The sequence below is a fragment of the Neltuma alba genome, unplaced genomic scaffold (genome assembly GCF_004799145.2).
Source record: "Neltuma alba isolate B1F8T4 unplaced genomic scaffold, ASM479914v2 tig00002538_pilon, whole genome shotgun sequence".
Lineage (NCBI taxonomy): Eukaryota > Viridiplantae > Streptophyta > Magnoliopsida > Fabales > Fabaceae > Neltuma > Neltuma alba.
The window spans coordinates 3,775-22,314 of NW_021632904.1; the positions used below are offsets into that span (position 1 = coordinate 3,775).

The 18,540-nt window shown below is 32.3% G+C and overlaps 3 protein-coding genes across 3 annotated transcripts; 2 read left to right on the plus strand and 1 right to left on the minus strand.

Moving 5' to 3' along the window:
• Nucleotides 1–6,714: 6,714 nt before the first annotated feature.
• On the plus strand, nt 6,715–7,666 carry LOC114731609 (non-specific lipid-transfer protein 1-like). The gene is made up of 2 exons (XM_028918825.1): nt 6,715–7,136; nt 7,435–7,666. The coding sequence occupies exons 1-2, from the start codon at nt 6,796–6,798 to the stop codon at nt 7,445–7,447; spliced, it is 354 nt and encodes a 117-aa protein (XP_028774658.1). The 5' UTR covers nt 6,715–6,795; the 3' UTR covers nt 7,448–7,666.
• A 5,968-nt stretch (nt 7,667–13,634) lies between these two features.
• Nucleotides 13,635–14,878, plus strand: LOC114731598 (non-specific lipid-transfer protein 1-like). Its single transcript, XM_028918814.1, has 2 exons — nt 13,635–14,040; nt 14,620–14,878. The coding sequence occupies exons 1-2, from the start codon at nt 13,688–13,690 to the stop codon at nt 14,627–14,629; spliced, it is 363 nt and encodes a 120-aa protein (XP_028774647.1). The 5' UTR covers nt 13,635–13,687; the 3' UTR covers nt 14,630–14,878.
• An 803-nt stretch (nt 14,879–15,681) lies between these two features.
• Nucleotides 15,682–17,698, minus strand: LOC114731583 (uncharacterized). The gene is made up of 5 exons (XM_028918791.1): nt 17,390–17,698; nt 17,092–17,238; nt 16,708–16,836; nt 16,026–16,514; nt 15,682–15,944 (listed from the first exon to the last, which is right to left on the minus strand). Exons 1-5 carry the CDS (start codon nt 17,678–17,680, stop codon nt 15,684–15,686), a joined length of 1,317 nt encoding a protein of 438 aa, XP_028774624.1. The 5' UTR covers nt 17,681–17,698; the 3' UTR covers nt 15,682–15,683.
• Between the last annotated feature and the right edge of the window lie 842 nt (nt 17,699–18,540).

Sequence of the window (18,540 nt, forward strand, 5' to 3'; positions counted from 1 at the left end):
AACCTCTAATTAGTCGTAAACATTTCTATATAAGAGAGTCCTTTTAAGTATCTAACAAAAGGTTATTAAGATAATTGTCTCCAAAATTAGTGAGCATTTGTAAACTTTTTTTTTCTCTTCTTCTAATTCCAAGAGGCCGCTGGTATTTTCTTTCACCTTCAGGGTCTTTTCTCTGATTGAAATCTATTACTTGTAACTTGTGTGACTGTGTTTTGTAAATCAAAATTAATGAATTGTATTATATATTTATAATTATATCTTAACAAAATAAAAAAGTGAGAAAATTCATTTAAATTTTATGAGATTAAAATAGTCAATTTTTTATTAGAACAATATAAGGTATTATTAAAATTGCTCCCTCCCCTCCCCTCCCCTCCAATCAATCCAAACAGGAGATCATTAAAATCCCTCCCCTCCCCTCCCCTTTGTAGCTATCCTCCCCTTTTTCTCCCCTCCCCCCCCTTAGGGCCTTTTTGGTTTGAAGGGAGGGAGAGGAGGGAGGGGAGGGCATTTAATGATCCCTTGTTTGGTTCAAGGAGGGGAGAGGAGGGATAGTAATAATCAATTTACCATTTTACCCTTACATATTAGTTTATGTTTTTTTATTGATATATTATATAAATTAATTTACATCTTAATTTAAATTATATAATTTAATAAAAATTCAGTCTTATCATGTTAATATGTGTATTAAAAAATTGGTATAGTAATTTTTTATTCTAATTAATATAATAATATATTTAAAATAATTAAATTAACAAATTTTATATGCTATAAGAAAAATGAAATTTTATTTCTTTAGGCTATCTTTTTTTCCAGCTTTAAAATATATTTAATAAATAATATATTTATAAAAAACAATTAATTTTATAATATTATAATTTTTTATTTAAATATTTTTTATTTTTAAATAATTTTTATAATATATTTTTAATTATAATAATATATATTTTTTATTTTTTTACTTGGGATAATATATTTTTTATTTGAAATAAATATTATAATAATATATTTTATGGGTAGAAGTGGAATATTAAAAAAGCCATAAGGGCATAATGGTCCAAAATTTTGGCTCCCCTCCAAAAACCCCCAATTTGGAGGGGAGCCAAAATGGGGGGAGGGAGGGGAGGGGAGGGGACATTTTAGCTCCCCTCCCCTCCAAAATTTTTAACCAAATGAGGGGAGGGGCTCATTTTCCCTCCCTTCCCCTCCCCTCCCCTCCAACCAAACACACCCTTAATTAAAATCCCTCCCCTCCCCTTCCTTCCGTCGAGCCAAACACAGCGTTAAGGGGATGAGCTGACTAAACCAGGTGTCCCTCATAATTAATTGTGGTCGGTGGCAAAAGCAATAATACTAAATGCAATCGCAGGTAGGGTCCGTCCCATCTTACTTAAGAGATTTTTAGAATGATTGTTAAGACATTAAATCTATCCTAAATTAATAATTTTCTTTAAATTTAACCAACTTAAATGATATTAATACTAAAACTTAATTAACAACAAGGATAAAATTAAAAAAAATCAATTAATGAGTTAACTAATAACTTATATTTAGGATTAAAAAATTATTTTTAAAAGATGTCTTATAAGAAGTAGTGCTTGAGAGTAGCATTTTTTTTTTTGGATGAATCTAAGAGTAGCCTCAAATGTTATGAAATCCCTTTAAAAAGTCTTGCCTTTTTTGTGGAAATAAAGGTAAAATGATACTACCTCCGGTCCTTCATATATGACTCCATTTGACTTTTTATTTGATCCTAATTATAAGACTCCAATCCATTTTATCTCTCATATTTATGTATTTTTTTTTAAGATAGTCCTTCTAATAATGATAGTTCTAGCTAATATACTTAATTAGCAAGGATATTTTAGGAATGACAATACTTATTTATTACAAATAACTAATTTAACTTACTTCCTTAATCTCCTCAAATAAGTCAATTGGGTCTTATAATTAGGACCGGAGGTAGTATTAAGTAAAGATGCCAAGATACAATCTTATACTGTGTGTGAGAGCTTTATTTCCCCTCCTACAATTCTTATTAATATTACTATCACTAGTTATTGAGTTGAATGAAAGAAAAAAAATTAATTATTTTTAAAATTGAGTATCTGAATAATGTAAAAAAAATACATTGAGAGAGTATAATTAAATATGACAATACATTAATATAGTTTACATAAAAACAGATCAAAATGACAGAAAATCATCTAAATAAAAAAACTCTGGCAACAAATATAATTGATATGTAATTTTTTAACTATTTTTTAATATGGGTTCACTAAATACCATGCCAAAAACCAACATTTAAAATGATAGGTAATGAGAAACATTTTGTGTTACACATCACTTATAAAATGAAGGGTTCAAGTGTATTTGTATTACTTTAAAAAATTATATTTTTAGAAGAGTTATTAGCACTTTAAAAAAGTTGTGTTGGAAAAAAAAAACTTTAAAATATTGTTGTTATAAATTGAATTCAACCAGCAACTTCTCTTATGAGTGACCAGATCAGGAGCTAAAAAAAAAAAAAACGGGGAGGGAATCCTCTCCCCTGTCTTTTTACCCCTCCTCTACGATCATTTGGATCAAAATTCAATATTGCGTCTTAAATATTTTCTAAAAATAAATATTATTATAATTTCACTTAAAAATATATAAATACATTTAAATTGTTAAAATTTTATGTCAACAGTTTATTGTTATAAAAAAAAAATTCTAAAAAAATCTCCCTTGTAACATGATAGTCGGTTGAAATCAAATTTTAACCGTTTAAGTTTATTTATTTTTTTAAATTATGATGATATTTATTTTTATAAAAATTAAATCATAGGAAGGGAAGGAAAATTTATAAGCAGCATGATTTGTAAAATATCATGATTAAATTACTTATAAACATATTTTATATAAATTAAAACCAAACTTCCCTATACTAGTCAAACGGATCGGCGAAAGAAGAGGGAGAACATGAATACTTTGATGGATCAATGTTTAATAAAGTTAGGTGGGAGAAAGGGTAAAAGGCGGTCAATAATGGGATTCTCGAGCACTCCATGCCGTACGAATCGTACGGTTCAGATGAAGGCAGGTGTTGACAGCACATGAGTGAAGAGACAGCCATTCAATTCCCCTCAACTACCCACACCCTTCACCCTCGCTCCCCTCTGAATCAGACCGTACAACTGGATGATGGCCCATTTATTGCTCATCTCCACATGCCTTCATTTCGTTTGTACACGTGGTCTTTCTGACCTTGTACTCCCACCATCTTAGTCATACGACGGAGAGAATTTTGTTATTTTTAATACTCTTCTGATTCTAAATATAAAACTCCTATATTTATATAGGGATCTTATGTTTTAGATTATAAGAGTATGACTTATCTCAAAATTTATATCTTACTTTTAATTATTGTTCTGTTTGTTAAGTTTGTTATTTATAACAAATATAAGTTAAATTTCATAAAGTATTTTTTGAATCATAACTACTTTTAAATAAAAATCATCTTTAATCAATAGAGATGTTTTATAAAATTAATTACAAATTTAAAAGACAAAGTAAATTAATATCTTTTTAAAAAAAATTAGTTTGATGTTTTATATTTATAATCAAATATAATTTTTTAACTAACTTTTATATTAAGAAACAGATGTAGTATATATTAAAAAAAACATTTAAATGAAGTTTTTTATATTTTCTCCAATCATGTATGAATATGCATCACAATAAAAATAAATATAAAAAATTTTATATAAGTATTATGAATATATTAAAAAATGTAATGGAAGCACGATTGAAAAAACTGGTAACGGAGGAGTAGTAATTAATTATTTGATTCCCATGAATTTTATCATATTTTGTTTGTTAGATATATGTTATTTTTGGAAATTAAATTTATCTTAAAAATAACATTAAGTAATATTAATGACCCTGGTATCGGGAGTATAATTATAAGCCTCCTTCATACTGGTCAAAAATATTATTATAAAAGCTACTTTTGAAAATAAATCGGGAGAATTCAAAAAAAAAGAATCATCAGTAAATTCTAATACTGAGCGATAGTTGCCATTTAGTATTTTTAAATTTGTCATTATAAGCCGTTCTATTATTACCAAAACTTTTTAGTAATTATATTTTTATTTGGGACTTGACAGTAATGATAAATATGAAATACTGGAAAAGCAAAGCTTTTTGAAGGTTTAATCGGTAAATTATTCCTCTAGTGTTATTTATAAATTACTTTCAACATATTTCACACAGACTAAGAAAAATCTTAAATTTTATTAAATTTTATTTAAAATTTAACAACTTTTCAATTTTAATCCTTATTTAATACACATTATACCTCATGTAAATAAAGTCAAATGCATTTGTTAAAAAAAAATCAAATACAATAATAAATGAGAAGTAAAATTGTACATCCATAACAAAAAAATTTCTAAGCACCTCATGAATAGGATTAAAAAAAATTCTCTCTCTCCTATTAACATGACAAGAGGAGTACTTTTCAATATTATTTTGTTAACCTGAACAATAAATAAATGACCTATTTCGTGAGAAATTCCACTTCCCTCATTAGTTTTCCCATACCAGTGGATCCCCAAGTCATTCATTAATTTAATATTCTCGTTAGACATATTTTATTTGCAAGTAAATTATATGAAGGGAAGATGACAGATAAACAAAGGTGGAATATATGATATTCTAATTTGGAAAGCCAAAGAAATGTAATGACAAGGAGGAAGTCCTTCTCAAATTGAAACTTTAAAATTCAGTAAAATAACAAAAATGTTCTTTGTTTTTTTTTTTTTTAAAAAACCTCAACTCCTCACTGGTGGCCAGCAGCCACCGCCGACGACTGGCCACCAGCAGTCGGCAACTGCCGCTGGGCACCGGTGTCGGCCATCGGTGTGGTGGCTGCTAGAGTTTTTTTGTTACAGTTTTTTTTTTTTTTGCATGGGAGAATATTGGTTCAAAATGGCAGAGGTGAAATTTGATTCCACAACCGCTTAGCCATTTGCGCCAACAAAAGAAAAGATGATCATTGGGCCATCAAAAACTTCTTAACCTTATAATGCAAACAAAAATATAAGTTGATTCTTTTAATATGACTCTAGCCCGTGCAACAATTTACTCGAGGATGACAAGTCTTAATTGAGAAATAATAAGAAAGTTGCTTTGTTAATATCAAATTTAGATTTTTTATTTCTTAATTAAGACTTGTCATTCTCAGGTAAATTGTTATCACGGGCTGAAGTCACAGTAAAAAAGTTAACTTATATTTTTGTTTGCATTATAAAGTTAAGAAGTTTTTGATAGCTCAACGGTTTTTTTTTTTTCCAACCCAAATGACTAAGGGGTTGTGGGATCAAATCCCACTCCTCGATTTGAACTAATATTCTCCCATGTAAAAAAAAAATACTATGACAAAAAAATCTACCTGCAGTCACCACACCGGCCGCCGGTAGCAAGGCTGAGGTTTTCTTAAAAAAATACAAAAAATATTTTTGTTATTTCACTGAATTTTAAAATTCTAGTTTAGGAAGAACTTTTTTCTGTTAATATATTTCTTTAACTTCCCAAATTATAATATTATATATTCCGCTTTCTCCGTCATTTTCCCTTACATGAATCTCCTTGAATTATGGAAAAAAAATTATATACCTATTTTTTTTCATGCACTCAATTTCAGTTGGGCCTCAAAGGGAACTAGTTTTTACCCAGTGGTATACACGGGGTTATTAATTTTTTGTCTTGTCCGAGGGCAATGAAAGGCGACGAAAGAAAAATTTTAAAGAATTTATTTTTTTAAAAAAAAAGAAAGATTAGGAAGGAAGACGATATGGATATATATAACCGGAAAAATCAATTAAAGCTTTCAACTCAATTTCTCCCATTTTTAAAAATCAATTTTATTAAAATATTTCTTTCCTTCATTTTCGTTCAACCAAATAGAAAATGAAAACTAGGAAAATTGGCCATATTTCTCGTGTGACATGTATATTAGTGATTAGAAAGTAGAAATAAACTAGGCATTCTTGAGTCCAAAAAAAAAAAAACTAGGCATTCATATATTTCATAAAATCTACTTAACAATCCGTTATATTTTATAATACGTCATCCTGTAAATATCAAAAACTTAAAAATAGAGGCAATTTATTTTATTCTACAATTTATTACCTTTTACATATATTAAGAATCGAAGCAATAATTATTTTATTTATTACTACCACCAGTCCTTAATGTAAGAACTAGTTGACTAATTTGAGTAGATTAAAAAAACTAGTTAATTTAGTTATTTGTAATAAAGAGATATTATTTTTTTTAAAATATCCTTACTAATCAAGTATATTGATTAAAATTACTATTCTTACAAGTACCACTTTGAAAAAAAAAACAACTTTAAAAATAGGCATAGACTAATGGATTCCAGCCTCAGATCTTGCTTTTAATTTCCAGTCTCTTTCAATTGACTCTCTATATCCCAATCTTCTTCATAATCAGATTTCACATCTAATTTCCATAAATCCCACCAGCACCAAAATGAATATGTTAATGAACTTTTTAACTTGATTTTTTTTTTGGGGCCAACCAACAAATGATCGCAAATCAATCTTAATCACAATTAATTCTTATGAACTCACAGTGATCCTACCTTATCGTCCTCCTTCCTACCCAACACAAATTTCTCTATATAAACTCACTCACACCCGTCACCACAAAGCAACCAAAGCAATTCGGAATCAAAGAACTTTGTGTAGCCGCAGTATCTGTCTTTCTTATTTGCTCCCAACAATGGCGGGTCTCATGAAGGTGGCATTCATGGCGGTGCTCTGCGTGGCCCTGGTGGTTGCACCCATGGCGGAGGCCGTTACCTGCGGTCAGGTTTCCAGCAGCCTGGCGCCATGCATCGCTTACCTGCAGAAGGGTGGCACTCCGGCGCCCGGCTGCTGCAACGGCGTCAAGTCCCTTGTCGGCGCTGCTCAGACCACCGCCGACAAGCAGGCTGTCTGCAACTGCCTCAAGGGTGCCGCCGGTCAGGTCCCCGGACTCAACAATCAGTATGCTCAGTCTCTTCCTTCCCTCTGCGGGGTCAACATCCCCTACAAGATCAGCACCTCAACCAACTGTGCCAGGTATATACACATATCTAACCTTATACATATAAATATATATATGTATATATACACCCATTTTCCTGAGATTCATCAACTCTCATGTTTTTTTCTGATGAGCAAGACGCAAGTTTTAGTGAAACAACTAATCTTTGTTTTGATTATTATGTGTATACCTTCATCATGTCGTTAGTTATATATGTACTGTTTTAAAATATCATGTATGAGTTGCTATATATCTGTGCGTGTGTGTGTGTGTGTTTTGTATATATTTGTGTATGCTACTAACGGCGGTGTTTTCTTGTATTGGGAATTGCAGCATCAAGTTCTGAGGTGAAGATATGAAAGAGAAAATAGGAGTACTAGAGAATAAAGGAGGGTTACTACACAGTGATCAGTGCGATGACTTGAAGACCTTCCACAACTTAGTTTCGTTTTATATATATATTATTATATGTAGCTTTAGTTTCTCTATAGTTTCGTCGTGTAATATGGCTTCTCCCTTGTGCCACTTTACATAGTATATATCCATATCCTACTTTTAACCTTTGCTTATGCCTTGTTAATTATTTTATCCCACTAATTACTTGATATATTTAGTAATTAAAAATATCCAACGATAACATGGTATAAGAGGTTATAGCTAATTAAATACAGTATAAAATATTTCTGTACATGACAGTATTTGATCATCAAACCACAATACTTATGATCTCGTTCCAAACGTCATTAACCACTTAAGTCATATTATGAAGTACTAAGAAATCTAAGAAATAAATGTAATCGTTGAAAAGTTTTGACAATAAATAAGCAAGACAGACTTATTGTCATTTTTCATGACTATTCACTTATTATGAGACTTTTTAGTTGTTGTGAGACTTGCTAATAATGGCATTCATTTTTTTAAAATAATCGTTTGGATCAAATATAAGTTGTTTATAAGTGCAAGGCTTACAATCTAGTAATTTACAAAATTTTGGATCATTCTTGTATATAACTCTTCGATCATTCTTATGAAACTTTTTAATACTCTGGATCAAATGAGAAGAATGATAATGCTTTGAATTCGAAAATCTTAAAATGTTGCTTAATGAAGACCTCGTTCATCATATACAGGCATCTTTAAAAAAAAGGAACAAGAATATATGTTCGCATATAAGCTGAAAATCTAGGAAAGCATGAGAAGAAATTCCTAAATTGGGATCGTTTTCAATTAGTCTTTTTTCATATTCATTCTTTAATTTTAAAAATATCAAAAGCTAAATTGAACAAAAAATGTACAGCACATACAAGTTGGGAATGTCAAAAGAATATATAGTAACTTTAGTCCTTAATATAAAATTTAGTTAATTAATTTAAAAAAAACTAAAAAAATTAGTATTTATATTTATCATTTTACTCTAAACTACTCCTCCGGTCCTAAATGTAAGACCCTTATACACAGTATAAAGGTCTTACATTTAAGACTAGAGGAGTAATTTGCTTAGCTTATCATGTAATATGTGCTATGATTAAGTTATTTTTTAATTTTTTTTTAATTTTTTGAAATTACTCAATTGGACTCCACACGAGCATGAACTTGGATTCCGTCTGTCTATATAAAAAGAAAATTACTCAATTTAAAAAAGAACACTTTTTTAAAAAGAAAATTCTCCTTAATTTAAACCCAATAAAAAGCTATTGGGTTATAAGTGTTGTAAATAATGTGTGTAAGTGTGTCAAAGGAAGAGTCCCACATTGTTGGAAGTTGTGTGGGTCCAAGTAATAAATGGTCTTGGGCAACCAAATAGGCCAAGAAGAGAAGTGGGCTCGCATACATAATGCGCTACCAGAGACAAATATGGAAATTTCTCCTCATCCCCTGTGCATGAGTTAAACGCGGTACTAGGCACTCTTTATGAAAAATATCTGTCTAATTAATCCACCTCTTTAATCACCATTATACCTCTTTAATATTTGTAACTGACGTCTTTAATAATTCTAAATTCTCATTAAATGAGTTAATGATTTTGAAATTGAAACTTAATTGTGTTTAAGTGCCCAATCCTCATTAAGTGAGTTATGATTGAATTCTTTTGTCTTTTGCTACTATGCTCACCCTACTCTAATAGGAAGAATCCGTTTAATCTTAGAAGAGTGCTGCTTCTTGCTTTGCCGGTAGTTGCGGAATCACTTTTAAAGACAGTGTCTGTAGGACACGACTCGGATTTACCATTTCTCTGCAAGTGTTACCTTTAACAGGATTTGCAAAGCATTATAGAGGAGCTGGAAGATCTGTTTGACTTTTGGAAAATTTAGGTGTTGCCTCCAACAATAAGATCTCAACCAATAAATATTAATATTAATAAGCTTGGTGGAACATTTTATCATACATTGATTATGGTCAATAATTTGGGTGCTTCACATCATCTATTGTTTTGTAATTAGCAATTAGGTTCTATCCTTAATTAGTATAACCTATAGCCTTTGCCCGTATCAGTCGGGTTAGGCCTTATTTATGAATTTCATTTTCAATTAGAAGAACAATAATTACTTGACGAACTATTGCATTTTTGGTACAGCTGTCAATCTATTTGTGGGCATTGTCAAATTCTAATATATGGATCATTCTCTTAATATGATATTTTTATTTAAAAAATATTAAATCATTTTCCTTGACACGCTATTGACGAATTACTTCACTTGTAATGCCATCTTTTTTGCGTAGCCTATAGGAGAGACATCATATAAAAAATTATTATAAGCATAATGTGATTTATATTCTCACACTAATACAAATAATTTAAATAACCAATAGGAATTAGGTCTAGTAAAAAAAGACTGATTCCTCACAACATGACGAACCATGTTAGGACTCGATAGTGTCTTAAATAGGAGGATACATAAGCTTTAGTAACAAAATAAAATAATTGTTTCTTTTTTCAACACACATTTTTTCTTCATGAAAATATTTCTCTCCAGTTCTATAATTTCTATTGCCACGTTTGAACTATTTTCTTTAATAGTGTTTTTTCCGTACCACCTAGACCATAAGAATGGAAATAAGAAGTATGAGTAACTGGTTTCAAATCCTTCTTTGGCATTACTCTGGTACTAGGTCATAAATGTTGAACTTCAATAATTAATTTGTAGAGATTAAAAAATTAGTTTAGTTGTTTGTTAATAAATGTATGTTTTCATAAAATATTTCTTTTAATAATTTGCATTGAAAATTATTCTCTTAATTATAAAATCCTTTAATATATGTAATTGACAGGAAGAGTTAAGGAAAAAATAATCGTAAATTTGAAAAAACAAATAAATTGAGTTACTAATTTAGAATTAAAACAAACTGTTAGAATAGCTCTTATATTTATAATGAAAATGAGTGTAATCAAAATCCGTAGGGTTGCTACAAAAAGTTTATTTATTAAGATCTAGCAGTTTTTAACATTTTTAATTTAGTGGCAGCTGTTAAAAAATATGCTGATTAATTTTATGCGCGTAACAAATCATACTCCTCCGGTCCTTATTATAAGACCCAATTTGACTTTTTATTTGGTCCTAATTATAAGACCCAATCCATTTTGTCTCTTATATTTATGCATTTTTTTCCAAGATAATTCTTCTAATAATGATAGTTTTAGTCAATATACTTAATTAGCAAGGATATTTTAGGAATGACAATACTTATTTATTATAAATAACCAACTTAACTTACTTCCTTAATTTCCTCAAATAAGTCAATTGGGTCTTATAATTAGGACCGGAGGAGTATATCTCATTGATATTCTGATGTCTTATGATATATGCTGTAGACTTAAATTTAATAATTTTGGTAAAAAGAAAAAGACTTAAATTTGACAATAAAATGACTGTTAACGTTTTCTCCCAAGAGATAGACTATACATACCCCCTCCATCCTTTTTTATAAAAAAAACAGTTTCTCTTATTATTATAATAATGTTCCTAAATATAAGAAATAAGTCCTCTTTGTTTGAAATGTTAAACTAGCCTTTTTTTTTACTTTTACCTCCATTATTAAACATATGCTACCTATTATCCCTTAGCAATAAATGTTCATTCATTGTCTCATGTATTCTTTCTACAAATAATATTACTCTGATCGTATTTATAAGTCACTTCCAACATATTTTACACAAATTAAGAAAAATCTTAAATTTCGTTAACTCTCGTTAAAAATTTAATAACTTTTCAACTTTATTACATATTTATTGTACATCTATACAAAAAATTCCTTTCAATGCCCTATAACAAGACAAAAAAAATGTTTTTTTCTATTTATCTTATAAATAAGACCAGATAAGTATAGTTGAAATATATATTACATATTTATTACTTTTAAGTAATATTTTAAACCGTGTGATTTCAGTAGTAACTGTTTCTTTTTAACAAAAGACACAGGAAGCATTTCTTATACGAGATAGTCCGGAAGACCATTTTTGCTTAAACTAATTGGATTTTTTACATATAAGAAAAAAATCAGATAATTTATAGTAACAAGATGCATTATATTCAAATGTCTACCAACGAAGAGTTAGCTAATTCATTAGTGATATAAGTTGATAGGAAAAAAATAAAGCAAACAATTTATCAAAAATGGAAAAAAAAAAATAATTCATCTCACTTTTGAAAAGATACTTTTTCAATAAAATTCAGCGGATCAAGTCCGGAGAAGGAAAGAACTCATCAAGGTTAGAATAATTCTCAGTCCACAATATTTTCAGTGTTTTTTGCAAAGAAAAAAACGTTTCAGATTGCTAAAAAATGTCCCTCGGTTCTAATGGTTGTCATCATATATTCTCTTATTAAAAATAATTTTATTTGAGACACTATCAGTACTAAATTATATCTATTTTTACTTATGGGCAATACCTAACAAATAATTACGCCCAACGATACCTATCAGACCCACCAAGTACTCGAGCCTTTTTAAAGTGGACAAAAAATGCACTTTAACTTGCTTTGAGAAATTTTATAATGTTTATTCATATATTCTAAAATAATGCAAATTTAAAGAAAAATATTTATGATTATTTTGAGGAGCTAATTTTTACAAGCTTTTGCAAATAATAAGATAAGATGTGATAGATAAAAATCAAAAGCCATATTTTTCCTAATAAGATTGTTATATTTCCAGAAACTGATCTGAAATCCCACTAATCTTTTTCAGATAGGCATTAAACAAATTGGACAAATTGTTGTTCACCAACTCACCGTGAAATTGAATCGTCACTTTAGCCACCACTCATTAACACTGCTTTTTCAAAAATGAACCCGGAGACTTGATGCCACTCAGTTATTTTTGGTGAAGAACCCCTCGTTCTTGCCTAACAGTAACTTACTGGAAACTCAGAAGTGTAGATAAACCTTGTGCATAAAGTCAGGCTTTTGGATCATTAATAAATGACTCACAGAAATAGCAGTGATTGAGCAGATCCGTATAAAATGTTGCTTCTTCATTCACCTCATAGCGAAGCCAGGCCTTGTTGTTACAGTAATTACTGCATTAAACTAGCCCAACCACAGCTCTTTATGGCCCTGAACTAACCCACCTACCCAAACAATCACTCCCACGTGCCTTTGTCCCATCATCATCTTCTGCTTTCCTTCATCCCCACCTACGCAGTCATAAACATTTGCCCTAATATTTTGATATTATCCACCCCCATCAACACAGCTCAAGCTTGATGGGTTTGTATGCAGTTTCACTAATGAAAAACAACAAAACAATTTCCAGCCCATATCATGGATATATCTCAGGTAACATATTATAAATTGTTGAGTTTCGTCCAGTCTTAAATGCCACCTAGTTTCAATATATGACCTAAGAACTTATAAAGCAAATTGTGACATAATAAACTTAGGTAGTTGCCTTTTAAAAAGTAATCGGCAGTGTATTATACTCCTTCCGTTCCTTATTATAATAAACGAATAACCGAATTACATTGATCAAAAAAACAGTTAAAATTAGTTAAGAACAATTAATATGTAAAAACTATAATTTTTTTCCCAAAAATGCCTTCATTAATAAGGAGAAAGAATATGAGAGAGAACAATAGTAATTTATTAAAAGAAAGAGAAGTGGGAAAAAGAGAGAGTGTGAGTTTGAAACAATAAATATGGATAAAATAGGAAATCAACACAAAAAAGTAAAGACAACTTTTAAATGTCTCTTATATATAAGAACATGCCATAAGCACTAAATGTCTCTTATAATAAGGAACGGAGGGAGTATTAAAGTTGTTATATAAAACTTAAACTTAAACTTAAACAGTTGCTATATTAAGCTTTAATATAATAAATAACAATTAGGCAATAAGCCAAGCTTATCATCTATAATGTGTTATATTGAAGGATATGAGATTTCAGAGTAATTTAATGATTTTAAGGGATTTTTATTATTTTTTAGCTATGAATCGTTGAGTGGGACATAAGAGTGATTTTCCCAAAGTTTTTCTGTCACGCCCTTCCCTCCCTTTTATAAATACCATACGCTGAAACCTCAACTAACGTAGTATCCCAAAACTCAGGCCAGTCCGAACTACCATCTTTACCAAGAACAGAGACTAATGGCAAGTTCACTTGTGGTGAGGTTGCTTAGCTTATTGATAGTGTGCCTAGCACTTTGTTCTCCTAAGGCCAACGCAGTGACATGCGACCAGGTGATGACCGACCTGTCACCATGTGTTCCCTACATAGTCAACGGCGGTGCCACCGTGCCGGGGCAATGCTGTAATGGGGTCAGGACCCTCTTTAACCAGGCTCAGACCACACCTGACCGCAAAACCGTTTGCAACTGCATCAAGAATGCTATTAGGAACATCCCTTACAATAACAACAATCTTAACCTCGCTGCTGGCCTTCCTAGGAAATGTGGGGTAAACATTCCTTACCAGATCAGCCCCAATATTGACTGTAGCAGGTAATTTGAATCCTCTTTCTTATGTTGTCTTTCTCAAAACAAATATTTGAATCTAAGACTTGTTGCTAACTATCCAGACTCTTTATCACTAGACTACAATCAATCTTTGTGGCGTGTTTGCCTGATGCACTTGACTGATTTATCTGCATGAAAAGTTTAGGTAGATTTGGTGCAAATGATCAATAGACTAAAGACCAATAGTACGTTCCCACTTAAATGCATGCTTATGATGCTCACCTGTCTCTATTCATTCTTTCTCGAGCCTTAACCCCATAAGTGGGTCATCTACATGAATTGCATAACGTCATTATTGTCTGTAAAAAAATCAAATCTTCAGATGTCAGCCAAAAATTTTATGTTGATCCATGCTTACATGTCTCTGTGCTACACAAAAAGGATTGCCTAAGAATTTTTCCTCAATATGTTGTACTGCTTACTGCCATCTCTGGTGGGGGTCTGATATTATTAAAATATGGCATAATGCAGCAGGTAATCTGCACTAATAAACAGCATGAACTATATATCCCTTTATTATCGGCCTTTTTTATTCTTACGGGCTTTTCTTTTTCTTGGATGCAGAGTGCAGTAAGGTTGATGGAGAAGTAATTGAGGGATGTAGCAGCATGTGTGTGAATAAGTGGTTACAACCCACATGGAAGATCATTAGCGAACCTGCTTCTTTGAAGCATGATCTAATCTACTAGTCTTCTTGTATCTCTGGGTAGTTGTAGGGCCCGTACTGCTTCTATATGCTGCTATGCCCTAGGCAGAGTAATGCAATGTAAAAGCAGCTGTTTCCTTAATGATATGCAGTTTGTGTTGGTAGTTGATTTGAAAACTTTATGTTTCATTATAACTTTTGGTAGCTCAACATGTCACTTCGGATATTTCAAGTTCCCTAAACCTACAAGGACTTTGGAAACCGTTAGATTTCTAGATCCAAAATAAGATAAATAAGAAGGGGTTATGAATTAAGATTCACAAATAATTCATATGTTACCAGGGTCTCAACGCAAATGGAGAGATACAATGACTATGTAGGCTGGTATGAAAGAAATCTCCACGCAACGTCACAAAACAGCAAACTTTTATGCCTTAAAGTAATGAAAACTGATACCAACTACAAATTATTATTTTGACTCCCAACATCATCCAGTGCTAGTATAACTAAAAATCTGCCCAAAAATATACAGCAAGGGTTAAAATAAATAACGCCACCTATGGATTTACCTGCAAAGAATTCAGGGCTTCATTTAAGAGCAACCTCTTTTGCAACTTCATCCTCAAGTCTACAGTCTACGCAGCTGCACTTATGTTACGTTCTTCATTTTTTAGCAACAAATATATATACACTTGGCAATGCAAAGTTTATGCCTTGGCCAAGAACTGAGATTGTTCGACACGTGGCAACATCTACCCCCTTGAGGATAGCATGAGTGAGGTGGTCTGACAGCCATTACCATGACCCTCAAGGTAAGTGCCAAAGGTTGAAGTCTACAGCAGATGTGATACTTGTCAATAAAGAGTCCAAGGAGGTGAAACAAAAACCCATAGCTTTGCAGCTTGCAAGTTAACAAAGCAGGAAGAAAAAAGAAGATTTAATGGATAAAAATTGCTTTACCATGTATAGAACGGGGTGACGTTTATTCAGTGTCCCTTGTTTCTGCAGACAGAATGTGTCTGTCCATTCGGATCACGTAATTATTTATCAAGAGTCTTAAACGTAGGTTTTCTTCCCTTAAGATGTCCAGCTCTTTCTTCAAATCAGCGTTCTGTGCTTCAAATTGTGAATTTAGAGAAACCTGCCTCTGAAGAAGTCTATTTTCCTCCCTTAATCGGCTCATTTCCTCCTTCAATCCAGCATATTTGGCTTCCGACATGACAGCCCTCTCCCTCAAATCATCCTGTTACCCAAATAAGTCTCTCATTTCATGATTCAATGCAGATAAGTATATATGAAGAAATTCAATGATATATAATCTCACATCACAAATGCGCAACTTTGTCGGAGTGTCCTCCACAATGAGTTTTTCAAGGTTGACCTCTTGCTCACTGCATACTTGATCACAAATGCTTTTTGTGGGGCTAACCTCTTCTGTTAGGTTTTTGACCTCTCTGTGAGCTTCATCACATGTGCTGCTCTCTGTGGGGGTATCCTCCACTATCAAGTTTTCAAAATTGACCTCTCCATGAACTCTATCACATGTATTCAACTTTGTGGGAGTGTCCTCCACTATTTGGTTTTCAAAATTCGACTCCTCTCTATGAATTTTATCAAATGCGTTCAACTCCGTGGGAGTGTCCTCCACTATTTGGTTTTCAAAATACGCCTCCTCTCTACGAACTCTACCACATGTGCCCAACTCTGTGGGACTGTCTTCCACTATTTCGTTATCAAAATTGACCTCCGGCTCTTTTTGCAATTCATGAGATTTAGAAGTACTGTCTTGTAGCTCTGAATCTACATCAGGAACCTGCTTACACGCGATTCCAAATCAATCATAAAAAAACAAGAGGCACGCATGCATAATTGAAATGGAAGTTCCAGAAGAATAGAAAAATGATTTATTTAGATTTGAAGCAAAAGTCTGTTAACAGATCGCTTCTGATAATAGCATTAATTGATTTTAATTAAATTTGTCCACTTCAATTAAAACTGTTGCTTACGCTGATTGATGTACTTGTTGAACAGTTTGGCCCGCTTTGAAGCTCCTTAGAGTCATCTTGTAACTCTAACGCCTCTTTGATTATGTCTACTTCCAACTCTTGAGGAGTTGGTTGGAGCGTCCAAATTACCTTGCACATGCAGATAATAAAGGAATTAAATCCCACTTCACCCTGATTTTCTTACAGCCTTAGAAAGCATTTGACTGAGAATTAATTATATGGCACCATCATAAGATTCCAACATCAAAATAACATTTTCAATAGCAGCTTCAGACAAGAGGATGCACAACGCTTTTGCTACTTCAGTCAGTACACATGTTTTCCCCCGCAGAGGAGCCACTAACATAGGAATAAAATAAAATTTAAAGAAAGTTTTTATGTTACCTGGTCATCTTGCAAATCCTTAAACCTTGAAGCAAACCAAGGTCTTTGATTGGATTTACTATTATGCCATCGACACAAACGAGGAAAGGCCAAATCGTGTTCTTGTATACCAGGCCGGCCTATGTTAAAATGCTCATAAGACCATGTCTGTTGGCCATAAACAAGAAAGTTAAGCAATAACACTTACAAGAAATCTAAATACGGATCAAAGGTTGACGCCATGAAGGAATAAAGGTTGGTCCATAAGAATGGGTTAGTCCATCATATAAGTAACAAATAGCCATCCGCTAAAACTTACTTGAAGAAACACGAGACAACCACCCACATATTGCACATTATTTTCTTTCCTCTTGTCCAACCACTTAGATAAATCTTCGATGACAGCAGCACCCCAGGCAAATTGATCAACCTCGTCCAAATTTCGAAGAAGGGATAAATAGCGGGAATCTACTTTTCCATTTGAACTCTGAAAAAGCAAAGTGCCAAATGTATACAGTAGAAATGCCCTGATGAAATCATCACCAGCAGAGTCTCCCAGAGAATCAAGTCTACTTTCAAGTGAAGCCACTGCAACCTTTCTGTTTGACATGGTTGCACCGTATTCCTCTTCCAAATCAGAGAAAGGCTCATCGTCTTTTAAGTGCACAGGATGGCCCACTACCCTCAACCCCAAAATCAGAGCCACATCCAACAGAGTCAACGAAATTTCACCCAGATGAAAAATAAACGCTTGCTTTTCACAATCCCATCTTTCCATGAGCTCAGCTAACAGATTTTTGCTGAGCGTATGATTGGGAAATGATAACACACTGCCAAACCCCATTTTTGTAATTGCTGATCTTTGCTCATCAGTGAGCAGCTGAACTCTCTTCACGTACGATTTCAAGGAGAATCTAGTACTGACATTCCTCACCTAAAGAGATAAGGTTCGGTGAAGTTATGAAACGCATAACTGGGAGAAGATTAAGCAATCGCGGGGTTGTAACAGAATTTGTACGACACCAAGCATACCCAATTACAATACAGAGACTCAGCATCCAGAAAGTCAATTATCCACAAAAAAGTAACGAAATTGAAGTTAAATTTTTCGTTTCCAATGGTTTCTTACTAACCAAAGAGATTATAAAGCTTCAGATACAATGAAATCGAAACGATAATTGAAAAGGGGAAGAAGACTGTACCGGTTCTTCGACTTCAACTGAAGTGATGAGGGATCTTCTGGTGGATCTTCTCATTGCGAACTCGATTCTATAATTCTTGACAACACAGATTTCGAACGAAGAATTTTGAAATATAAACCGCAGAAGCTCAAGAGGCAAGCCTCGCGGGAAGGCAAAGCTTGTCGAGAAAGCTGGACTTCAAAATGGATGACGTGTCCCAGAGATACCAAGAAGGCGCGAAAATCTCAAATGAGTAGTTGATTGAGTACTTATAGGGTATTTCACCCTT

Bases quoted from the DNA above. Each gene is read 5' to 3' on its own strand.
- LOC114731609 (XM_028918825.1), top strand. From the start codon at position 6,796: ATGGCGGGTCTCATGAAGGTGGCATTCATGGCGGTGCTCTGCGTGGCC.
- LOC114731598 (XM_028918814.1), top strand. From the start codon at position 13,688: ATGGCAAGTTCACTTGTGGTGAGGTTGCTTAGCTTATTGATAGTGTGC.
- LOC114731583 (XM_028918791.1), bottom strand. From the start codon at position 17,680: ATGTCAAACAGAAAGGTTGCAGTGGCTTCACTTGAAAGTAGACTTGAT. The intron at 16,515-16,707 runs GTAAGCAACAGT...GCGTGTAAGCAG, and splicing joins CAACAAGTACATCAATCAGC to GTTCCTGATGTAGATTCAGA. The intron at 15,945-16,025 runs GTGAGATTATAT...TTTGGGTAACAG, and splicing joins CAAAGTTGCGCATTTGTGAT to GATGATTTGAGGGAGAGGGC.